The sequence below is a fragment of the Podarcis filfolensis genome (genome assembly GCF_964270895.1).
Source record: "Podarcis filfolensis genome assembly, chromosome: 5".
Lineage (NCBI taxonomy): Eukaryota > Metazoa > Chordata > Lepidosauria > Squamata > Lacertidae > Podarcis > Podarcis filfolensis.
This window is the reverse complement of record NC_139608.1, coordinates 52466726-52492853: the sequence shown is the minus strand read 5'-3', so window position 1 is coordinate 52492853 and position 26128 is coordinate 52466726. Positions and strand designations below refer to the sequence as shown.

The following is a 26128-nucleotide window of genomic DNA, read 5'->3' as shown; positions in this document are numbered from 1 at the left end:
CTAGGAGCGCGCCTAGCTAGTGGCCCGCTCCTCCTTCCCGCCAAAAGAAAGGCGAGGCGCAGCTGTAGCTCGAGGCTGTACACCCCCCCCCCCGCGCGCGCTCCCCATTCGCCGCCGAGACAAGAGCTGACGTGACGCGCGCCGTCAAGCAGAGCGCGCAAGGAGCTGCACGAGGCGCCTCCCAGGGAGGCCGGGCGAGCGCTAGCCGAGAGAGGGAGAGCGCCAGCGCCTCCTCCTCCTCCTGGACGTGGCGCCCGCCCCCCGGGCTCCTCCTCGCCGCGGCGCTGCCACGGCCGGCGAGAGATGTTCACCCGCGCGGTGAGCAGGCTCAGCAGGAAGCGGCCCCCGTCAGGTAAGGTCTCTCTCTCCCACGCGCGCAGCTGCTTTCGCGCCGCGGAGAGCAAGGGGGGTCGAGCCCAGGGCGGCCGCGGAGCGCGAGGGGGCAGAAGCGCCGCGTGCCCGCCCTGAGCCTCGCGAGGGAGGGGGCGGGACTGCTGCTGCCGCCGTCGCCCCGCTTTTCTGAGGGGGCTGCTCCAGTTTGGCGGCTCTTTCCCTCACGGGAGGAAGCCGCTCGCTGTGCGTTTTGCTTCTCGGCCTCGAGAAAGGCAGCCGGAGGAGGGTAACTTTCCGCCAAGTAAAAGAAGAAGAGAGAAGGAGGAGGAGGAGGAGGGCAGCAGCCCGAGGAAGCGTGCAGCCGAAAGAGGAAGGCGCGCCGCTGGGGTTTGGGCTGTCTGGCTAGCGGTCGCCAGGCAGGCGGATTCGTGTTAAAAGAGGAAAAGCGAGGGAGGAAGCGAACCTTCGTTTCTCGCCCCTGTTGGCCGAGGAGCGGGGTTGTCAGGACCCGTCTGAAGAGCGGGGCATCTGGAAATGGGAGGTGGAAGAAGCGCCACTTTGGCGTGCAGATGCGCCCGCCCGCCCGCCGGCTCTTGTGAGTCAGACGACGGGCTGGCTTCGCTCCCGCTGCTGTTACTTCTGGAGCCACCGAGGAGCTTCGAAAGGAGCCCGGCACCCAGGAGAACAAGGTGGCGCCCGATGCCACTGGTCTGCACGTCCCTTCCAAGGGAAAATGCGTCTCATACGTTCAGCGGTGAATAACAAGAAGAGACCCAAGTCAGCTTGAGTCAGCTGACCTGGACTTCCACTGGAGGCAGAAAGAGAACTTGGAAATAAGAACGTATTTAGGGAAGGAGGGATGGATGTCACAATGAGCAAGCCCTGCTTCAGTCTCTCAAAAATAAACTCTCACAAGCTTATTCATTAAGTTTAGGACATAATGGAAAACATTGCCTTACCAAAAAAATGCAGAGAAATCCAGCTTGTTGCAAAATGTTTAAACCTGTCTCCTTTGAGCAGCTCCCTAAAATGCAATACTTTATTTCCTGCCATCTTAAATCTGACTATGGTAAGATGAAATAATAAACATTGTCTTTAAAAGTATCGATGGTGAAAGTTTTAGTTTGGGATTACGAAGTGCAGATCCTAATTACCAAAAAAGATTTGAATGGTCCCCTCTTCTTCTTCTTTTACACTGTAGAACAGAGTGGTTCTGTTTTAGAGTTCCTGTTTAAGAATGCTTTTCTGCATTGTTTCTAATCAGATTTTAAAGTTTTTGAGGATAGGCAGACCCAAATAACTTGCCTTGGATTTAAACCCCCGGTTGTACACAGTATTAACAGAAAACTATAACTTGCAAAAGTAGAAGGGGGTGTGGAAGTTCCCCCAAGTCATCTGGTTTAAGCCCCCTGACCATAAGCATGAAATGCCTTAGTTTGTACATTGCTGATTGATGCTTGTCCGGTTCTTTTTAAACTCTTCTTTTGACAATGCTGACTGATTTATTGCTCATATGAGGCATGAAGTCCACTGATTTGTTTTTCTTACAATTTGAAAGGAGTTTCCCCAAATATTCAGCCTAAACTCAGTATTACAATTCTAGATGCATTCATCTGAAACTCGTACAGAAACAGGACACTTTCTAGTAATGTCTTTGGGTTAGGATCTTAAATCCATTCTTGCTCTTCATGAATTCCAACTTCCTCACAGCAGCTTTTAAATGCTGTATTCTGTTTTTTCTCATATGTTCCCAATATGTTCCAAATACTTCCAAATCATTCCGACTTGTTGCTATTCCCTGAATCTTTTTCCAGTTTACTAATATCTTGAAGTTTGATGTCCAATTAGTTTTTTTTATTTGCTTTGAAAATAGATTGCCCCCCCCTATAATTTCATTGATTTGAAAAATTCTGATTAATATATCTTAACCCAATAGTCTGTATGAATAGTTGGGCTGCAAAGAGCAAACCAAACCAAAGCATTCTGAGAAATTGGGGTTGAAATGTGTAGTATTATAATATTTGAGTTCTGCTTTGTGAGAAAACCTAGCTTTAAACCTAGCTTTTTTAAAAAAAAAGTTTTAAAAACATGAAATGTTCCTTGAGAAGGCTCCCAAATATGCTACATGTGCAGAATGTCTTTTAGGTTTCCTTCCTCATAGTTAAAAGTGGAAACCAGTGATTCAAAAGAGGATGTTTGGGCTTGTAATTTGAGCAAACCCAGACATTCAAAGCACAAGCTACTGTAGCTGAAATGTCCTTTAGAAACAACAGCTCCTAGAAGAAAATAGGCATTGGAACGTCTCAAGTGATTATTATCTACATGGAAAGTAAGAGGAATTTACCTCTTTAGTTGTGCTGCTATGAATGATTTTCACCATGGGTTATTAATTCCAAGCTGAAGTTTGCAAAGGAAAGGGTATTATTATTATCTTAGAGAAAGCTGCTTATTGTCATTAACATTAACTGTTTGCCTATTTGCTTGCTTTTCAGCTTATTCTTTTGGGGGGGGCAGAGATGTAAGTAATGAGAAAAGATAATTTAAGAGCCAGCTTTAAATAGCTGATAGAACTTTATGAAGTTCTGTATTCACTTTGTTAAGTTCTATGGCTTACACCAGCTTCTACTTTGAAGAAGACAGTCTAGCAGATATCAGTGAGATTTACATCTAGATAATGTGTGCTGATTATCGCAACCACACTATGCACACTGTGCACACTTACATGGAAGCAAGCACCATTGAACTTAATGGGATGACCTGCAATTGTACTGGCTAAATAGAGACAAAATCCCTTTGAGTTATAGTTAGACAAGTGAGCTCAGTTATGAATACCACCTGTTTTAACTTGTGTCAGGTGCACAAATACTTTTGACAATCCTGTCCTGGATGCTTGTATTCTCACATTTAAGATAAGAAACTGTACTTGTGTAATGTGCATTCATGTTCTTGATTATCATTTTGTAGTCAAGAAGAAAGGCATAAACAGGCTAAGGTTTCTCAGCCGTCATATGTTTACTGGATGGGATCCTAATCATACAAACATATTGAACTATGTTTTTTCAACCCTTTGAGTGTAATTATTTTTTGCACAGACATGGAGCCCATGTGTAGAGGTTTCTCCATAGGGCTCAAAAGAGGATTACGCAGTTGCATGTGTGAGTGGACAATGGGTCATTATGGGGAATGGGAAGTCTGTATGTACATCCCATATCCCCATCCAGTCCCCCATATGTCATGTAATTGACTAGAAAAAGGAGGAGAGGGCTGGAAGGGTGGATAAGATGCGTGCACAGCTTTCCCGCTGCAGGCAGTGGTCTGTTGCCATAATATTTATGTAGTAAAATACAAGGCAAATCTAAAACACAGTGACCCGATCTAGTTAAACTAAGTAAGTAGGGAGTAAGTAGCATTTATATCTATGTGGCTAACTTCTTATTAAATATGTGTAGATTTGTTCTGCATAAGTTCCAAGTAGTGAATCTTTTTTTCCCTTTCCCTTTCCTACTCGGAGCATCATAACAATTAGATTTGTGAGTTGTTGGCAACAGCAACAGCAACAACAACAGGATAGTTGTTTTCTGTAACCAGTGAAAGTTTTAGTGAAACATTGTATTAGATATTTGAAGAAGTGTGCATGCATTGAAGAAGTGTGCATGCACACGAAAGCTCATACCAAGAACTAACTTAGTTGGTCTTTAAGGTGCTACTGGAAGGAAAAAAATATTTTTTTGTTTTGATTGTATTAGATAGTTTGCCATCTAATTTGCATTTTTAGAGGAAGAAAATAATTTTTACAGTTAGTATCCTGTAACCAGAGAATGTTCTAATGCAACTTTTTGTTAGATAATCTGCTATTTTTTCTTCAGATTTCAAGGAAGAAATATATTTTTTTACAATTAATATTTAGTAGGGTAAGAGCTCAATTAAAAACCCACCATCTGCCATTCTAGTAAAGGACAAAACAAACAAAGGCAGATCTAGCAAACGATTCATTCCAACAGTCGTTGCTGCTGGGTCAATTTTTCCTACTAATCAGCTTCCAAAAAAAGAATAAACAGCTTCCTGAGATACATCAACTAAAGCAAGTAAGCCCTCCCATCAGAAGATCAAAAGCTGAATCTAAATGAAAATATGAAGCACTTCCACATATCATTATTCTTGGCATTCAGTAACTCTTTAATAGCCAAACAAAGGAAATAATCAAATCTTAAAGGAGTACTTTGATCCGCTATCTGTCATCTAAAATGAGAGAAACTTTGAGCACAATCTCAAAGCAACTACATATATTCCTGTAGTCTGTTCCTATGAAATCTGTTTTGTTTTTGCCCAGAGTAGATGTATTCATCTGAATTTAGCATTATGTTTAGGCCCTGAGAACTTCTATACCTTAAAAAGCTGTCTCATTAACTTAATGACCTTTCTGGCACTATACTGCAGGGATGGGAGAAGCTGTGCTTTGTGGTTTGTTAGCATTATTAATTTTATACCCCTCCTTTACTTCAAGGAACACAAGGTTGCATTATATGGGTTGTCCCCTGCCTCATTTTATCCTCCTAACAACCCTGTGAGTGGTTAGGCAGAGAGCTGGTGGCTGGCCCAAAGTCACCCAGCGAGCTTCGTGACTGGGTGAAGGTTTGAACCCTGATCTTCCAGATCCTTGTCCAACACTTTGCATCCCCAGACATTGTTGGACTGAAGATCCCATAATCCCTGACCACAACTCCCATCATCTTTGACCACTGGTTCTGCTAGCTAGGGATCATGGGAGAGGAATGGAGGGAGGGAGAAGGAAAATATGTCTAGGTACAGCCACCTCTCCACCTTCTCACAATGTGCCAATATCATTTTTTTCTTTGGTGGGAAAAACACGTAATGTTCACGCACAATAATCCTGCATTTGCAGATATTTTTTTGCTAAGCTCAGTAAAAAGGTTAATACCTTCCCTGAACTGAATAGCTTCCTCAGCACATTAGACCCTTTCTTCTGTGTACTGTAATGATAAAAGGAATAATTAATCAGCCTCATCTATGTATAGTCTACAGCAGCTTTCTATAAGCATTTAAAAAATCAAGGACTTGAGCAACCAACAGGACTTGAAAAACACTCATTATAATTTCTTTGCCGTCTCCTCATACTCAAAGAGGTTCATAAAAGTTTTGACCATAATATCCTGGTTATTGTCTATTGTTACCTTGGTGTAGTGACTATTGTGACAGATTGTGACTGGGGACAGACGGACCCACATTCAAATCCCCACTCAGCCATGAAGTACACTGAGTGACCTGTAAGGTGGGAAGAGCTCTTTGAAATCAAGATGTAAAAGGAACTGGCACTGTGACACATATTACTTGTTTTGCATTTGTTAGAGATCGAACCTTTAGTGTAGCAGCACCCAAACTTCAGAACTTCCTGCCTGGTGACATGAGGCCAGCAACTTCACTCTACTCTTCTCAGCACCTGCTGAAAACAGTTTTTTTAGGCAAGCCCATAAGGACATGTAGAATGTTGACATGTGCTTTAATCTGGTTTTTAGCTTCTTGTTGATTTTAATTTTTTAAAAAATATTTAAAATAGTTGCTTTAAACCTTTCTTTTACTGATAATTCTGTTGTTTTATTCTTTTTGCTGAGGTTTTATTACAACCGAGCATCATCATCAATCTCGTGAAACAAACAAATAATTTAATAAATATGAGAGAGCAATATAGGGTATTAGTTGTGCATGTGAGATTCAGCAAGCTGCAGCAACTACTGCAGGGGATGTTCACTTGTCAAGAATAGAGGAAAAAATGCAGGAAAATATGAACTACAGGGCAGCTGGAGGAGGAGAGGGTACAGAGGGTGAAGAAAGAGCTGGGTGTGGAGGGGGCCCTTTCCCCATCCTTTGGACCCCTGGGAAACTCAACAAACCTGCTCCACCTGGAACTGGTGTGGAGTGTACAGCTGAACGGGACACAGCTGTGGGCAGCCTGAGGAAGTACCATACACCTTGGTCCTGCCCATAAAGAGCAGGTCTGGAGTGAGAGGCTAGGGCAATGTCCGCTGGTTCCAGAAACTCTTCTCATTGTGAGACTTTTGTGGGTGAGCTGAAAGTTTGTTTGGACCCTGGGTGAGAACCCGGAGGCTGAGAGGAAGAGTGTGTCAGAGGGAAAATGAACTTAAAATTTATTTATACAGTGGTACCTCAGGTTACATACGCTTCAGGTTACATACGTTTCAGGTTACAGACTCCACTAACTCAGAAATATTACCTCGGATTAAGAACTTTGCTTCGGAATGAGAACAGAAATTGTGCTCCTGTGGCGCGGCGGCAGCAGGAGCCCCCATTAGCTAAAGTGGTGCTTCAGGTTAAGAACGGACCTCTGGAACGAATTAAGTACTTAACCTGAGGTACCACTGTATATATATTAGTAACTTTGTATTAATGTAACCTTTTTAAATGTTATATTTTTGTAACGTTTTGTTTAAGTTGTCCGTTGTTGCTTCAGTTTTCTGTACACCTCTTAGATATATTTTTAATATATTAGGTGGTATAGAAATTAAATGATCAAATCAAATAAAAATGTGCAAACCGGGAATTTTAAAAATGTGTAGTGAACAAATAAATAAATAAATTTGCATCTACTTTCTCCTTCCTCAGCTTCACCATTTGATTGCTGCCCAAATTCATGGCTTTAGGAAATGTAATGTATGAATAAAGGGAGGTGAGCTCTTGTTGAAGGAATTTATTCTTCTCTAATGCGACTTATGCCATATCCAGTGCTAGGGCAGTAAAAATGTTTGCTCACATATGAATATTCTGCCAAAAACAGAAGCTAGTTTTAAGAAATAAATTATTATATTTTGGGAATGCAGACAAGTCTCTCCTTACAAGTGGATAACTTCCAGACAGTACTGGAGTCAGTGCAGAGTAGTTTATATCTGACTGTCAAGTCTCCACATGGTTATGTATATCCCAAGTCTTCAGTGCTAACCAGCAATTGCTGTTCTTCATTCTCTGGTGTTCTGAGAACTAAGGTAATTCATATCATTGCCACCTTGGGGGGGACTCCTTTTCCTGTCCCTTTAGCAGCAGTATGCCATGAAGAAATGTGGCTTGGGAAGCCTTTTCTAGCATGCAAGTAAAGCAACAGGAAAAAACTTTAGTCTGCTTTATTTTTCCATGTCAGATTGCTGTTACAGCATAGCAGGTAATAAGAAAAATTTGGCAAATAATTCAGTTGGGATAGCTCAGTTGGTAGAGCACAAGATTCTTGATCTCAGGGTCATGCTGAGATCCATGCTGGGTAAAATATTCCTGCATTGAAAGGGATTGGATTAGATTGGTCCCTTCCAACTCTACAACTCTACAACTCTTTGATAGCAAAGTTTGTTGGTTGAGTAGCTGGCACCCTGTAGAGCACTATGCCTTTTCCCATAAACGGAATAACAAATGAAGTTGCATGATATGATCAGACTATAAGCCTGACTTGACCACTGTCACCCTGTTTCCAGGGTCTCAGGCAGAATTTCCCCACCTAGCCTTGCTACTTGAGATGCCTGAGAGTGAATACGAGGCCTTAGAATCACAGGAGGCTGCCTTAAAACAAACAGCACTGTTTTGTCCATCAAGCACACTACTGTCTAGTTCAGCGGGCAGGCAGATTTCCTGTGTCATGTCTGGTTTGATCTTGATTTGAGTTGTGTACCTATGCAGAACTTTTTCCATTGAACCAGTAACCAGCAACAAAGAGATTCTCATTTTAGAGAGTGGAAAGGCACTTTAGCAGTAGGCTGCCTCGTCCCTATTGGCAAGTACACTCAAGACATCCACTCAACATGATGGGATGCCGAGAGAGAGAGAGAGAGAGAGAGAGAGAGAGAGAGAGACGGAATCCCTACAGACTACAGCAGTACAGATGTAGACTACAGAAATAAAGTGTAGTGATTACTGTCAATCACACCTATCTGAAAATCCCATTACACCTCAAAACCCTCCCCCCCCCAACACATCTAAAGGGAGGGAACCAAATGTTCATTTGTGGAACTGCATGAAAAAAAGTTTTATGTAATTCCAGCCAACTTTTCACTAAAGCAACTTATAGCTGCACGCTGCACCTCCCTTCCCCTTCCCTAAAAAACAAAGCCACTTTCCTCCCCGCACCCCAGCACACACTTTTACATGGGTCTCAAGGTCTTAATTTTGGAAACGGTCTTGGCATTTTACCAAGCGTTGTCTCATAGGTTCGGTGTGTGTGATGTAAAGCAGATAGCAGCATTGACAGTTCCACTGTTTTGCAGCAGAGCTTGGAGACAGTTTGTGGTACAGTTAGGAAATGAATGAACTTAATAAGATGGCAGTGCTTGTTTTTTTGTTTTAAACTTGCTTGTAAATTACTGGCTTACATGGCAACTTCAAAACTGCAGAACGGAAAAGGTGCTTTCCTCCCAGTTTGTCTATGCCTGTCCAGGGCCATTTTCTCACCTTCCTTTTGGGGAAGGGCTGTTATAACTCAGCAGCAGAGCACATATTATGTACGAATAAGGTTCAGTCCCTAGCATCTCCACTGAAAAGCATCAGGTAGCAGATGATGGAAAAGATCCCTGCCCAAAGCCCAACAGAGCTGTCGCTTGTCAGAGCTGACAATACTGGGATAGAGGGACGCATAATCTGATCTTGTATAAGGTGGTTTTCTGTGTTCTTATGATGCTACAGCATCTTGCAGGACTTGAGCCAGGATGCTTGGGAGCATCAGGAAGCCTTTGCTCCTGAACACGGAGGTCTGTGGGCTATTCTGGGCTAAATGACACCGCACTGAAATGTATGCACACACAGCATGAGCTTTCAGTTACTTTGGTTAAACAGTCCCAAAGCTGGCCCCTTATAAGAGAGGGCAGAGATGTGAAAAAATATATTTCAATCAACTTTATTTCTAATTTTTCAGAAATAAACGACAGCGACAGCAAGCCAAGCAGCAGCCACCAAAGTTTAAATGGCACTACGAGATGGGCGACATCGCTAGAAAATTTACTGGAGGATCCAGAAGGCGTCAAGAGATTTAGGGTTGCTATCTTAATTACTACCGTCTACATATGCTTGGGGGGTGGGGACGCGGGTGGCACTGTGGTCTAAACCACTGAGCCTAGGGCTTGCTGATTGGAAAATCAACGGTTCAAATCTCCGCGACGCAAACAGCATTTCCGTGCGCTGCTCTGGTTTTGCCAGAAGCGGCTTAGTCATGCTGGCCACATGACCCGAAAAAACTGTCTGTGGACAAATGTTGGCTCCCTCGGCCAGTAAAGCGAGATGAGCGCCACAACCCCAGAGTTGTTCATGACTGGACTTAACTGTCAGGGGTCCTTTACCTTTATGCTTCAGTACTGTTTCCAACAATACGGTGTAGACGCAATGTAGAATTAAGTTTTATTACTTCATTTTGAATAATTTAGATAATAATTGATTTTGAGGTTGGCTTGAGTAAAATTTAGTGAGAATAAAAGACTTGAGAATCACTGGCAAAAATTGTTAAGGTGATAACTTTTTTCTGGACTGATTCCATCATGTTTGACAAGAGGTGTGTGAAGTGCCAAGTTCCAGTCTCTAAAGCTGTGGCAGGAATCCTTTTTTCTGCCTGAGTTCCTTTGCGGGTAACCTTTCAGGGGCCACACGCTAGTTGAGAGTGGGGCAACAGATGTGACTTACCTTTGGTCAGTAGACTGCAGTCCAGCCATGCTCAAATTAGAGATCTCTACATGCCCATCTCCGCATCCATGCAAGCTAGAGGGGTTATTATAGTCCAAGGACACATTCCAGCCAGGCGAAAACATGAGCCTAGCCACTGAGGCATACAGCATGGGGAGAGGGGGTTTGGCCTGTGGAGAGTGATGAGGGCCAGATAGAGAAGCCTGGAGGGCTGCATTTGGCTCCTGGGCCTGAGGTTGCCCACCCCTTCCATCAGACCTTCCAGTTAAGATAATACAAGGTGAGTCTTTTAAAAGAGGCCCTGTGGAACATGTATACTCTGTATCCGCGGGGCCTCTTTTAAAGGACTTACCCTGTAGTAAGAGAGGCTAGCAAGGTTATGATGACCTGGTTTTTTATTATCTAACAGCTCGCTCTTTTCTTCAGGAGTTTTTAAAGAAAGAATTTAGTGAAGAAAATGTTTTGTTCTGGCTAGCATGTGAAGAGTTTAAGAAGATAAAAGATGAGAAACAGGTATTGTCTTCGAAACCAATTTGACTGAAAGATTCCATTGTAGTCTTGAGGCATAGCATGCATTTCCTACAAAGCTATCAGGTATGCTTCAAAATCATGTGAATATACATAGAAAATAATACGACCTACTTCTCTTGTGTTTACAACAACATAACCTCATTGGGGGTGAGGTAAAAACATGACTGCAGATGAGGACAGAGTTTTATGGATGACAAAGCTTATCGTTCTCTGATTCTTTTTAAGATCAAAGAAGTATATTCAATTCTTTTTACTTAATATATGTCTAAAAAGTCTGTAGGATTTCCTTCTGCTGCATATTGAAATGCATTTGTTACTGTGGTTTCTTGGCGTAACATTCATTATTCCCCTTTCTCCTGCTTTAGCAAACCTACAGATGTACAATAATGAAAAATAAAACGCTTGCTTAGTATATGTGTCCTTCTGTTTACAGATGCAAGTGAAGGCAAATGAAATTTACATGACTTTCCTGTCAAGTAAAGCTTCTTTTCAAGTTAATGTTGAAGGGCAATCCCGTTTGGATGAGTCAATATTGGAAAAACCTCACCCTCTAATGTTTCAGAGACTTCAAGACCAGGTAAGGTTCAGAAACTTCCCTGATTAGGTGGCTGTCTAGCTACCAACAAGAACACTGAGCTAAAAGAGACACAAGGTCCTGCTAGCTAGGGATAATGGGAGTTGTAGTCCAAAAAGCAGCTGGAGACCCAAGTTTGGGAAACACTGGTGTAGGTGCAGCTCCACAGTGATTAATCTTCCCCACACAATTTGCCAAGCATTTTTAAAGGCACTTTATTGAAAGTTTCTGTGGGAAGACAGAGGCTTTGGGATTCTGGAATTATTTTTGTGGCTCAGAAGCTGATATATGTCAAAAAGTGCATTTGGAACACTGGCAATGGCTCAGGACCCCAGGGGAGGCCACCTCTTCCTATATGAACTAACTCGGACCCTGCAATCATCATTTGAGGCCCTTCTCCATGTGGCAACTCAACAGGAGGTCCAGAGAGTGGCAACATGAGAATGGTCCATTTCAGTGGTGGTTCCTCACTGAGGTTCACCTGGCAACATCAGTACATATCTTTAGGTACCAGGGAAAAACATTTCTTTTCTGCCAGGCCTTTGGCTTTTTATTACCTGTGGCCTCCTTTAGTGAGTGTGACGTTTTAATCCTGCCTTTAAAAAATATTATTTGCTTTTAAGTTTTCCTCTGTTTTGTTTTATGCTGGCTTCAGTGTATGTGCTTGCTTGTTTATACATTGTTATACATTTGAGTTACTTTGGGGGGAAAAAGAAACTAATAAGTTTAATAATAAATAAATGAATAATAAAAGTTACCTAGTTTTGTTGGAAGTGCTAGATCTCACTAATGCTTATGGGGGAAACTTCATTCCAAAGCACTGATATCAGATGTTCTCTACCCATATGCATAAAGTGGTAAAGGATTCTTTAGGTTGTTTTTTCTCAGTCATGAGGACCAGAGACTTTATCTGTGTGTAATATTTTTTTTTTTAGTTTTAAAAAGCTTGAATTTGTATATTTTGTGCTAGGAAAAAATATTTTGTGCTGTGCTGCAGTTTCACAGTCATACCAGTTTCTGTGAACAGATTAATCTTGGGGAGGAAAGCAAGGCTCAGAACACCAACCTAAGCATATTTACTCAGAGGTAAATAAACGTCCAAGTAAATATGCCTAGCATTGCAATAAATAGGCTTATATGCCTAGCAACATTCATATTGTTTATCTACATAAATCTGTTTCATTTGCAGGGTCTGGCAAATGGCACTCATTACATTTAAAGCAACAGAGAAATACTGCAGGGTGCTTAGAGTCAGTGCTTTATATTGCTTTATACTGGTTATGAATAGTGTCCAGTATCTGACATAATGAATTATGAGAGTTATAAACATATTTCTCATGAACCATTTATTAGGACCAAAGGACCAGCTTTTATTGGCTGCATTTGGGTAATCATATCTCAGCTTACTAAGCCCAGATACAAATGAGCCTTATGGCTGAGCTGCAGCCATTCACTGCTTCCTTCAAGCAAGCTGAAGAACAACGCAGGAAGTCTAGGCTTAACAGCATCAAAATAGCATATTAAACCATGGTTTGAAGTTGGTATAATATCCTGAGTTGTTCCGAAGCTGTTAGCCACAGTTTACCTGTTTGGAAGCTATAGAGAGTATAAAGCCTTCCTAATTTGTTTTGCTGCTTGCACAAAGGGAAGGAACGAAGGGGTTATATATGCAGCCAAAATACACGTCCATATCTTTATTTTATTAAGCAAAGATATTATTGTTCAAGCTTACTTAGTGTGTCCCCCCCCCAATCTTATTTCATCACGTTAAAACAGTAAAGATATCCAGCCTACCTCATGAGCCTTGGACAAGTGCAGTAAATTTTTAGCCCTGATTAGCTCTGTTTAGAAAACTAAATTCCCAGCAATTCACAACACAACTCACCAAGGACAGCATGATGATTGCCTCTCCATGGTCCAGTTATGTCACTTCCCTTCTCTCTGACTCAAGTGAATGAACTGATAAGATGGAGCTCAGGCAGGCTTTAAGGTTTGTTTGTACAATTGTCCAAATTCTAAAGGCACAAAGATACAGGAAGCTGACACATCACTCTGAAAAAAAATATATCATTTGAAGGGTGAGTGGGACCAATTTTATTTGCTAATTTGAGCTAGGAGAGATTCTGCACTAAAAAGAAAGATGGGGGAGGGCATGCATGTTAAACTTGATTCCCCAGCGAATCATATTTGAGCAAATACTTCCAATTGTAACATTTCAAACTGTTAGCCTGAACTGTGAGAGGCTGCGTGTGTGTGTGTGTGTGTGTGTGTGTGTGTGTGTATATGTAAAATAATTAAAAATGAAAGAGTGAAGAAAAGAATAATGCAGGCCCGCACATGCCTCTTCCTTTCCTTCATGAGGGTCCTAATGCAGGATAGCATTTTAAATTTAGAACACCAAATTTTAAAATGTAGCAGTTCTTTGTAAGCTCATTTAGATGGTTATTAGAAATGCAAAGGTTGTGTTAACGGCTGCCAGAAGAGCCACTGATTAACAATTCTCAATATGTGTTATGACCTGATTCTATTACATATGGATTGGGCCCCATCACCCCTTCTGCCACACCTTTTGCTGCCATGGTGAGTGGGAGGGCTGGATGCCTTGGTGGCTCCACAGAGCCCCCCTGTTGGTGGTAGAAAGTTTGAATTACATCCTTAGTTTGTGGCAGCTTGAATTCTAGTTGCCTTTTAAGTCTCCTTTCTTTCATTTTTTAAAAAAGGTAATTGAAATATACTTGGAGTCCTGTAGTGATTTCATGCTCTTTATTGCAGCTTGTAAAACAGTGATTGAATTGCCCCCCCCCCCCCAAACCTCAGGCTTTTACATACATTATTTACACAATGAGTCCCGTCTGATTGGCTGATTCTGCTTCCCTCCTGGAGCCTGATTGGTCTTTTCCTGCAGGCTAATCAGTTGTTGCATTCTACGATCCTACCAGCCTAATAGGCTGATTAACTTCCTCCTGGAGCCTGATCGGTCTTTTCCTACAAGCCATCAGTTGTTGCATTCTAGGATCCTACTTGCCTATTGTTCTAGGATCCAAGCTTAGTACACAACAGTAACCCCATGCAATAAAGTATCTTTCGTGAGGTGTGGGTACAAACCAATGCCCAATCACATATAATTTTGTAAAGCAATTTTTAACAGTATCAGAGAGCACAGAGCTCAAAGCATTAAAAAATAATCAACAAACATATTTCTTAGTGCTACCTTATTACATTATTTGTTCAGGTCAATAAGGCAATTAGAAGCTGCAGTTACATTATCATTCCTTTTCCAAGCTGTGTTACAGAGTCCAACACCAAAATTGTGTGCATTTTTTTAAAAAAACCAAGGAATCCATTGTTTACAAGTTATGTCCCCCCCCCTGCTTTAAATGTGACCACACACCCCTCCAACTAGTACTGGAGAAATCCCCACCACTGCTCTCATATTTCAGATGCTGCCCTTCTCTGACCTGTAACTAGACTGTGATGCAATCCCACAGGTATATTTCTGTCATGCTCTGAAATCATTTCCTTCACCATTAACTCTGCTCCCTGATGAAACTGACAAGCTGAAAGTTTTACCAATGCTTTCAGTTGTGTGTGTTTTGAGTACTAGTGTGCATGCTATTTCTGCTATACATATAGTACCCCTGGAAGGAACTCCCCTCCTGCCTAAACTTCTCCCTTCATCATTGGAATGGCTGAGGTAATGTCTCTAGGGAAGACTGTATACTTTTTAATTGAAAAATGGCATAAGTTGTGTCTTTATCACAACAACCCAAAATCACAGATATGCAGTTCATAGTAGTAGACCAACTAGTTACCTAGTTGAGAGGGGTTTGAGGCCTGAACATTATATCCATGTCTTGATGTGATAGTTTTCTTTGTACAGAAGTTTGTTACATTAGATGACCATTGAGAAATGTGGTTTCATAGCTGAATCTGTTGTTGCACAAACCCTATCATATGATCTCTATCATATGATCTGCTGAACACTCTCTTTCCTTCCCTAATACCAACATTCAACCATGTTTGCCTGGTGTTTTGCTCAATGTATCTTAAGAACTTTGTATACAAAATGTGCAACAATGATGAACAACAATATCCTCTAGTCCGTCAATATGATATCTTCTTTTGGCAATCACTAAATGTGGTATGCAAAAAGTGTTACACTGTTGAACAATAATATAATACTCTGGTTCCTCAATATGATACCTTTATTTGGAAGTCACTGAATGTGGCAGATTAGAAATGTTTCCTTTTGCTTAAACTAAATTACAGCTTCGAGGCATCTTAATGGTTTGAAAATAAGCAGCACCACCAAGCTCCTTATCTGGTAATCATGATGTTGTAGCTGAAACACAAAAGATACATTTTAATTTAAAAGTTGTTGCAATATGGCTGAGTTGTGCTGAGTTCCTGCAGCTGTGGGCTAAAAAAGAGAAGAAAAAGCCTGCAGTCCACTAGCCATATATATGATGTTTTAGAAACAGACTTTTTGAAACTTCTGCATATGAGATTTTGTTCCCAATTTGGGTTGAGAATGCAAAACATTCCTTAATAGTTTAGTGACTCTAAGCACTTTGCAATGAAATCCATCACAACTACTCTGATTATTCTGCAGCTAGAGGATTATATAGGCTTCTATTCTACTTCCATTACTATTTCATTTCTCTCAGATCCTCCTTTTCCAATCTTAAATTCAGTTCTCCACTTTTCTGAAGCAATTTGCATTCTCCCCCCCTTTTTTTTTTTAAAAAAAGAGAATTCTTGTGAAAAGTCTTTAGCATTTAGTGCAAATTTCTCTCAGTAAAAAGATTTTTGTATGCAGTGGTACATCGACTACATCAGACCTGGGTGGTATCATTAACTGTGGACCATTCGGCAGGCTGCTGTGAGAGATTGATGAAGCACTTTGGGGGCAAAATCATTCAGATCCATGCTGAACTTGAGGCCATAAGAGGTCCCCGGAGTACCATGCAGTTTCAGCCTGTGGGATCAGTTTCAGTTATTGCAGCCTCGGGACATGAGCAGGACACTTGCAACAACCATATTGGCTAACAGCTCACTACATGAGGGACTTATGCCCAGTACCCCGAAAGAGGTGGTGGAATGACCCTTCCTGAAGAGGAGTGTCTGTCTTTTTCATTAGTTTAAAATTAAAAGCATTCCTGAAATATACTGTTCCTGGCAACCTTGATGTATTGCTATTTTGTTTGTCAGTCTGAGCTGGCCATATGATGCTGCTAGACCATTTGTAGTATAGTTTTGCAGCATCTTAACAAGAAAATACAATAAGGTGTTATTAGTGTTATGTCTGTCTTTTATTAGAAAATAAAAGATAGTGATAAATAAATGACTGATTTTAAATAAGTTTATGGAGCTCAAAAATGGCAAGCATGATAGGTAGGGCATATGTGCTGGGCTTCAGTGGCTCCCTTTTACAGCAGCAGGTTTTGGCAAAATATAGCTGGATGTGCACACAGAAAACACACGCGGTACTCCTGATGGTGTGACAAGTTAATTGCAAGTCAGTGGCCATTTCACTTGTAACAATGATTGGGTAGTACTAGGAGCCACCTGTCTGGAAACAGGCAAAGTTAGACTTACCTGTGGGTTGCAGCAATTTTGTTGGTTGCTCATAAGTTGTTGTTTGTTGTTGTTGTTATTATATATCATGGGTAGGCAAACTAAGACCCAGGGTCCGGATCCGGCCCAATCGTCTTCTAAATCCGGCCCGCGGACGGTCTGGGAATCAGCGTGTTTTTACATGAGTAGAATGTGTCCTTTTATTTAAAATGCATCTCTGGGTTATTTGTGGGGCATAGGAATTCGTTCACCCCCCCCAAATATAGTATCCCCCCCAGTGGACTGGCCCCCTGCTGAAAAAGTTTGCTGGCCCCTGTTATATATATTTATTTATACCCTGCCTTTCCCCCTGACTAGACAATAAAATAATTACAATATAAACAGTAGAGCACCAGCCCTTTAATTAAAAGCAGCTCATTCCCAAAAACCCATTGGAAGGACAGCAAGGAGGGAGCCAGTCTAGCTTCTCTAGGGAGGGAGTTCCAAAGTCTGGCAGTAGCCAGTTGGCTTACTGCACTACAGGGTGTCAGGAAGGCTGTGCCAAGATGGAACTTTGAATGAGTGATCTAGGATAAAATAACACCTGTATACTGAGTCAAACCAAAATTTATTTATTTATTTATTAAATTTATATACCGCCCTATACCTGGAGGTCTCAGGACAGTTCACAGAACAAAATCAGAATATAAAACCACAATATATATAATCTAAATAAAAACAACAACCCAATAACCCCCCACCCCCAAATAGCCACATTTTAAAAGGGCATAGGATGTCAATCAGATCAACCAAAGGCCTGGTTAAAAAGGAACGTTTTTGCCTGGCACCAAAAGGTGTATAATGAAGGCGCCAGGCGAACGTCCCTGGGGAGAGCATTCCACAGATGGGGAGCCACTGCAGAGAAGGCCCATTCTTGTGTTGCCACCCTCCAGACCTCTTGATGAGGAGGCACATGAAGAAGGGCCTCAGAAGATGATCTCAGGGTCCAGGTAGGTTCATATGGGAAGAGGCGGTACTTGAGGTATTGTGGTCCTGAGACATTTAAGGCTTTGTAGGTCAAAATCAGCACTTTGAATTAGTGGCTTTACTTAATAACAGTGTTTAGGAAGTCTTGTACTTAAAAAAAAACTAGTAAAACAAAGCTGTCATTTTTATTTTTGATTCTGCAGTAGTTACTTGGTTGCATTTGGGGATATGCTGTTCTGGCTAAGTTCAGCAGTGGGATATTTTCTACATAAGACAAATCATAACGTAACAGAGTGGTTTCCAGTCATTTATCTGACAATGGCTAAATTGGATTGTTATAAAAAGGAATAGCAGTATATTGTGCCATACATAGTACTCAAGATGTATTTTTTTAAAATGTGATATTGCAATTATTATTATTATTATTATTATTATTATTATTATTATTATTATACCCTGCCTATCTGGCTGGCTTTCCCCAGCCACTCTGGGTGGCTTACAACATATCTAAAATCATAATAAAAGTACCAATCCTTAAAAACTTCCTTAAACGGGGTTGCCTATTGCATACTTTTAAGATATGTAGTTACCCAACACATTCTAAAGCTGATCATATTTTATTTGGGATGGCTATTGTGAGGTAATAGTAACAACACATTCTCCTTAGTTTATAGTACAGCTGACACAGATTTGTTCTTTTCATTTAATATGTTGAATTATGGTCTAACAGTTTGGGGGCTCATTGAAGATCTCTGTTGTACGACTTTCTTAGTTTATGTGTTTTAAGGCTTTGTTTCATCTAGATTGTTTTCCCTGCCCCCCCTTCAGATTTTCAGCCTCATGAAGTACGACAGCTACAGCCGCTTCTTGAAATCAGAAGTGTTTCTTAAGCTGAAGCAGACCGAAGAACAGGAAGAGAATTTACCAGATGCTCAAACTGTAGCGAAAAGAGCTTCTAGAATTTACAACACATGACTGAAACAACAACAAACAGTAGATCCCACTGAGACTACAATAACCAAATGAGTTCTCAGGATTAGTCTGTGAGGTTAACACAACTGCATTTCAAGCTTGGAAAACATAGAACCCTGTTAGGTGATGCTTAACCTTCGTTGCTTGAATGACATAACTGTTTTTGCATAATGGCTACCACCGAAACCCTTGGCCAAGGCAGTTATACTAAACCCCTAAAAGGACTGAAGGACTCAAGAGTAATCTGTGAACAGAAAACTCGGTTATTTTTACCTTCTGGTTTTGATACCGTTCCTTGTGAATCATTATTATTTTTTAAGTGGGGATGTAGCATAAAATTGTGATAAGTTTAAAAACACAGGTAGTATGAGGGAGAGGCAGTATACATGTTTTTTAAAACACTCTTAGAGCCTTGTGTAAATAGACTTTCCACTTTTTAAGCTTTAACTGTTATTTGAGCGGGTTCAAATTCTGCCTAAATTTTGCTTAAACTAAAGTAAAAGAAAATGAATTGAAATATTTTTCTGATACTGACAAGAATAGAGAAGCCTCTATTAAGGGAAGCACAAAGGCAGGAGACTATTCCTCTGAGGCATTAGTTTAAAACCATGCCTACCTTTTTTTCCCTGGAACTAATCAAAATAATTGAAAAACAATAATTTTCTCTATCTTTGTAATACAACACATGCTATTCACTCTAAAAGCTGCTTTCAGAATGGCTTTTGTAGGGTTTTCTGTGGCTTGGTTTTAAATCTATTTGTGCTAGGGAAAGATTGCCTATTTCTCCTGTGAACCCTTATTGTTCAGGGTTCTTACTTTTTCTCCCCCTTCTTTGTTCTGAAACTGAGACTCCCTAACTGAATTTCAAGAAGAGTGTTACTAATTTTGTCAAACAACAGCTAGCTTACTGCTGTAACAAACCTAGACCACAAATTACCTTTTGTCTGCATTCAAAGTACGCTTAGACTTGGAGACTGGCCAGTAGCATCCTTCTGCATTAATCTACCCAGAAAGACGAAATGCAAAGCTAGTGCCTCACCCAGTGAGTGTCTATTTCCAGCTCAACAGCAAGTATGAACTAGCTTTTAAGCCTTGTGTACTTGTTCCAAGGAATTCTGTCTCGGTTGCCAAAATTTGTTTCTTTTCTTTTGTACAGACATTCTAACCAGGTTTTATTTTCACCTGCTTTTGTCCTAAACTTGTTTGTATATTCTGCAGCAGCGCACTCCCTTAGCAATCAAAACAACCCCTCTCCAAGTTGTGGAACCAGTCTGCACATCACATCACATCATAGTTTAAAGCACGCTATGGTTTAATGTGAATGATCCACGCCATGAATTAATGTTAATGTTGGTACACGCTGCTCACAAGGTGCTCCTGTCCTGGTTTGTTTCCCACAAGCAAAACACAAGCTGTAAGCCAAGGAGAGACGTTGGCTCCTGCTCATGGTTTGTTTAGATAGAAACTATCCACAAACCTGGGTTCAAGTGACATAACTGACTTTGGGGGGGAAAGGAGCATCGTGGAAACATTTGAGCTATATGCACAAGCATGATGCTTATTCACATTAAACCATAGCTCAGTTTTAAACAGCAGCTTAATGTGATATGTGGACCATGCTGCAGACTCTGCTCATATTGGATTTCACTCTACGTGTGATTTCCCCCCCCTCAAAATTTGCAACTCCTGCGACCAGCTTGTCTGCAGTTAGAAAAATAGTACCATAAACTTTGGAGGGACCAGCTGTCATCCTTTTGGCTGCTTAAGAAAGACCTGTGTGTTGTGTGGGAAGGCAGGAGTGAGGAAACAGAGGCAAGGGACCACCTACCATTCACTCCTGTGAAGAGACCATCAGTCAGCCCAAGAGGAGTCTGATTTTTTTATATATTATAACATTTATTTGGTTTATTACTTTTTATATTGTAAACTGCCTTGGGTGCCTTGGCAGTATATAGATGCAATAAATAAATGCCGTGTAATATGCCTTACTCAATTATTTCTTACAAACCTATTCTTTGTGTGTCCATAAATTCCTGTCTCACATCCCAAGAAGCATACTATCCAGCAAAGGATTCAGCATAACTCACCTGTGAGTAGTTTCACCCATGAATTTAAGAATGATTGGCAACTCACCATGCAAACAGATGTACATGAAAAGAGATGCTGCTATGCTCTAGAAGTGTATTCCCCATGCTGCTGTGTGCGCCTAATCCATTGGTTCCACTGGTTTGCAGAAGCATTGCCTGGCTAGCTATGCACAGAGATATTTGACTGGAACTTCTGACATCACATTCCCTGTTCTCTTCCTAAATCAGTCTTGCAGCATTTATCCCGCTTTAAAATAAGGGAACAATTTTAAGCTCATCAAATTCTGCTTGAATGTACGTGTGCATGTTAAAAGAACAGCTGCTGAGATATAAAGCACATTATGGACAAAATCCAATTTCTAGTACAGTACTCTGCTTCAATACACTACACAAATGATAATTGAGAGGTTTTATTGAGTTTGTCAGTCTTGAAAATAACCTTGTTTGGATTTGCCTGTTTCCTATGTGCAAATGTTGGTGATGCCAACGGAACGGTGAATATATCTTTCTAGTTGATGTTGATATTTGAATTTGGCTGCATTTGGAAACTTTCCTCCTCCTCTATGACTGAGATGATGAGCAAAGGTAAACTATTAAAAATTACACAGAAAATCTTGATTGGAAACTTTATTGAAATAGCTATATTTTTTAGGCTGGGGTTGCATGTGGGAAGAAAAGCTTTTCTGGCACAGTTCTTCCATGTGTTTACTTTTTTTTAGACTCGTTAGTTTGATGCCAAATGACTGCACTGTTGTTAATCATGAAGGAAGCAGATTGGCTGGCATACTTTGTTTACAAGTTCTGCCATGTGCAGCATTATTCTGGCTTACATTTTCTTCATTATTTACTCTTCCCCCCCTCTATGTGTGGCCTTTATTGCTCAGTTTAACTTAAATATTTGAACATTCTATTTACCTGGAAGCAAGTTGCGCTTTGTACAGTATTATTTTGGGCAGTATTATGTGCCAGGAGGAGGTACATAGCTATACGTAGCTATGGGGGGTAGTGAACACCAGTGTCTTCCCAACTACACGTCACCTACAAATGAAAAACAGTAGCAGCTATTATGTTCCTTTCCTCTTTAAATAGACACATATCTGAGAGGGTTCTGAAGAAACTAGCAAAGAAAGACTTCCTCTGCTCATGTTCTCTTCCTTTGAGTCATCCTGTACCCAAGGGTAATGTTTATAGGAATAGTAATTGCTTCCCTACAAATATATCCACAATTCCTTCACAGATATGTGCTTTATTTTGTGCTGTTACTAAGGATTTGTGCAGGCTAGATTAGTTGCCATGAACCTTACAACCCTTGCTTGTTGTACAATGATTTCGCTCAAGGCTTGAACTCTCAGCATTGATTTAGGAGAGGGAATGAAGGAGCAAAACTTTCTCTATGAAACAAACTGAAACATCCTGTGAAAATGAGATAGGGAAGGAAGACCATGAAGTTCTGGATGGGCACTGTGAAAGAATGGATGGAGAATCAGCAGCTATTACTACCAGGCATGGAATGAGTATTTGCTCTCGAGCAACAGCAGACACAACAGGTTTATTTAGAGATTATTATTTTCTGCTACCTTCGTAGTAGCATGGATGAATGAGATGTGCAAGATTAGCCGTGTTAAAATAGTATTTGCATGTGGAATGACTAGCCCTGTGGCTGCAGTTGTACACAGCCACTTGTACTACTTTGGGGAAATTTGTTTTTAAGATTCATCCAGCTGTCCAATCATCAAGCTGCTTAGTGCAATCTTAAGATCTGGATTTAGATGGCTGTTTCCACCACGGGGTGTGTGGGAGGGTGTCCATGCACAATTATGCCATCTGAAATTTTGTTTGCAAATGTGATTGCTTCACAGCTAATTACATGGTCAGATCTTTGAGCCAGATATAGAAGGGATGAGAGGGCATCAGATGCAAAGTCAAGACGTCAAAGTTGCACAGAAGATTTTTTATTCAGCTCAATACATTTCAAGTCTTAAGAGCCTTTTTTCAGGGGCAAATCATTTTAGTTCAAAGGATAACCAAAGCTCTCTTCCACATCATATCAAAGTTTCTGAGTTGTCCCTGAGGAACAACCATAATATTTGAAATGGGTTCAATGACTCATTTTCTGTGCACTTTTGAAGTTCCAGTTCTATTCATTGGGGAGTAGGTTGCATGCAGAGACCCTTCTGATTCTTGGATCCAGCAAGCGTCAAAATTTATGCAAGGATTCAAATTCCTGGAATAGCCAGACTAGCTTCCTAGTGAGGTTATGGGCCATTAAAGGAACAAATGAAGTGGCTCTCTGCTAGATATCAAAAGGACGGACACCCCCCCTCAACTGGCTGGTAATTTAAGGCCAGAGCTGAGAGTGAAGTTAGGAGGTGGAAGCAAGGCGGCAGGCTGGGAAGCCAGAAAGACAGAGTAATGCTTGATCTTTGTTTGAATCCAAGGTTGTGGATATGGGGAAGCAAGCCCCTCTTGGGCTGTTAATGCTGTGAACCCCTCCATCATAGGCTCAGGTCATATACATGTGTAAACCATACATCATAAAGACACCCAAGTACCCTCTGTATCTCATTGCAAAGGAAGCATGAACCCTGGGTAAGCGCCTGGAAACCTCTGGAATCTTGCCTTGCTCAGAGATTGGAGTGGTGTGCAAAAGTGGTGTCTTATTTAAGTGACACTCCAGAATCACATTCGTGCCAACGTATGAACATGTCTCCATAAGTTTCAATATCAAGCTGTGCAGTCTGTAATCAACAAAAACTTTCACTGATTAAGCTGCTAATTAAGACTTGGCAGCCCTAAGTCAGAATGCTTGTGTGATTGCAGGTTGCTGTCAGTTAAGACAGCAAGCTCTTTATTTTAGCTAAAAATTGCAGTGTCTGAATCACATTCTTTTGAAAATACATGGATTTATGCTGCAGAAAGGAATGCATTGGCAGATGGAACAGCACCCTCTACTGATTACTTCAAAGAATTAAATGGACATAAAATTTGACAGGTGACAGTTTGGTACTAATTCCTCAATTTTAACATAGTGTCACTCTATTACATTCTCCTTTTATGCATGCTATATTCTAGGATAACTCTCCTTAGAGTTGTACAAGACACTAATAACTATGTTATCCAAAGGACCAGACACTATCTCTTTTTCAGAATATTCTCGGTTGCAAAAATATTGGCCAAATATATCCCCCCACCCACCCCCAAAAAATAATAATGAAAAAAATCCTCCCTTCTGACAGTTTCAGACTGTCATATTTCTCTTACAGGCTTGGGAAGTTTTTATGAGTACATTTTACAAATTAAATTGCTCCTTCCTTCCGTCCTTCATCACTCCCTCCCTCTCTCCCTATCCTTTAAACAGAAAGCAAAAAAGGCACACTTACTAGAATATGCTGCCACATTCTCTTACTGTGAATGCTTTGCTTTGGGGTGAGTGTTCAGATCACTGAAAGATGAACTCCTTGGAAGACAGACCAGGTGCAACTGTTTAATGGATTTTATTCAGGAGAAAAGGGGAAACAGGCAGAGGACCTTCTCAGTAGTGGCGCCCGCCCTGCGGAACGCCCTCCCATCGGATGTCAAAGAGATAAACAACTATCTGACGTTCAGAAGACATCTGAAGGCAGCCCTGTCTTCCCTAAAGTTTTTAATGACTGATGTTTTAATGTATTTTTAATCTTGTTGGATGCGGGTGGCGCTGTGGGTAAAACCTCAGTGCCTAGGACTTGCCAATCATATGGTTGGCGGTTTGAATCCCCGCGGCAGGGTGAGCTCCCGTCCTTCGGTCCCAGCTCCTGCCCACCTAGCAGTTCGAAAGCACCCTTAAGTGCAAGTAGATAAATAGGTACCGCTTTATAGCGGGAAGGTAAACGGAGTTTCCGTGTGCTGCGCTGGTGCTGGCTCGCCAGAGCAGCTTCGTCACGCTGGCCACGTGACCCGGAAGTGTCTCCGGACAGCGCTGGCCCCTGGCCTCTTAAGTGAGATGGGCGCACAACCCTAGAGTCGGACACGACTGGCCCGTACGGGCAGGGGTACCTTTACCTTTACTTTAATCTTGTTGGAAGCTGCCCAGAGTGACAAGGGAAACCCAGTCTGATGGGTGGGGTACTATTACTACTACTACTAATAATAATAATAATAAACAAACAAACAAACACCAAGCTAAGCTTGTTGGTTAATATAGCACTACTTATGGTAGGAGCTATGGTGGGATCTTCTTACACACAAACCTCTGAAACAGGAGGCCTCACCTCTTAATCATATGCCTAAACCAAGCTATCTTCCCTTTACCCTGGGGCCAATCCTACTGACTGCTTCAAATGACAAATTGCAATGGCTCTTTCCCCCACATCCTTCCCTTTCAGTGTCCCTTTACCTCAAAGCAGTCCCTGCTTCCCATGCAGCCTCACTCCTGATCTGTTCCCTGCAGCCGATTCAATTTAAAAACACCCGTCATTCACTTTCGCACATAAGTGACATTCATGAATGTTATGTTCTTAGCTTCACTTGTGAAAACAGCCGTAGTGATTTGTGTGTTTGATCTTGACTAACGCAGTTCATGCTTGCATTTACCTGTGATCTGCCAAGGCAAACTCAGCCAGCCAGCCAAGTGTGATGTCCTACCATATGCTTGAGACAGCTGCCTTGATTTTGCGGTCCCACGCTGCCAAACGGAACCAGCATGTTTGATCAGCTCTCGCTGGCCAACACCCATAGCTGGTGTGCTGCATTCAACTTTGGTAAGTTGCAAGTCCTGTAGGACTGTCATTGTTGATAAAACAATATCAAGCAGCATTCAAGCAGCCAACCAGATTTCTATGTTTTTGAAGCCAAAGAGCATTGCAGATCAAAGCTAGCATATTCTTCACATTACAATGATTGACAAATAGAACCCTTCAATCTTCTTTTGAGTGTGTAGAGTAGGAAGGGAGGGCATATTCAAGTAACAGTTCCTCATTAAATCATATTTCAAAAGTGTGACAAAGTAAGTTGCTCATGTCCATTCTTGCCCTGGTCAGGGAAATTTCAGAAGGTCTGTTATCTCAGAGGTGAATGAATAGGATTTTCCTTTTCTTGCCTGCTCTAATGCCCTCGCTGCTGCTGCAAGCCTTTTACAGTGCACTCCTATATATCTACTCAGAAGTGGGTCTCATTAAGTTCAATTCCCAGGCAAATGTTTATAGGGACTGGAGGCTTACTGCCACCACCATCAACAGAAGTAACAACTGAAATTTCAATTACCTTATATAACGCTTCCCCCAAAGAATCCTGGAAAGTATAGTTGATCCCCTCACAGAGCTAGAGTTCCCAGAACCCTTGACAAATTCCAGTTCCCTGGGTTATTTGGAGAAAGCCATGTGCTGTAAATGTGCTTTAACTGCATTGTGTGGCTGTGACCTGTATTTCTTCA

General features: G+C 41.3%; 1 protein-coding gene across 3 annotated transcripts; it reads left to right on the top strand.

Moving 5' to 3' along the window:
• Positions 1 to 138: 138 nt before the first annotated feature.
• Positions 139 to 20604, top strand: RGS10 (regulator of G protein signaling 10). 3 transcript variants are annotated; one of them, XM_083616758.1, is made up of 5 exons: positions 139 to 352; positions 9257 to 9375; positions 10441 to 10527; positions 10979 to 11122; positions 18491 to 20604. In XM_083616758.1, the coding sequence occupies exons 1-5, from the start codon at positions 304 to 306 to the stop codon at positions 18635 to 18637; spliced, it is 546 nt and encodes a 181-aa protein (XP_083472884.1). In that variant the 5' UTR covers positions 139 to 303; the 3' UTR covers positions 18638 to 20604. The 3 variants fall into 3 exon arrangements, with proteins under 3 accessions (XP_083472884.1, XP_083472886.1, XP_083472885.1); XM_083616759.1 differs by lacking the exon at positions 139 to 352 and adding an exon at positions 2547 to 2662; XM_083616760.1 differs by lacking the exon at positions 10441 to 10527 and having other exon boundaries at positions 195 to 352.
• Positions 20605 to 26128: the final 5524 nt, after the last annotated feature.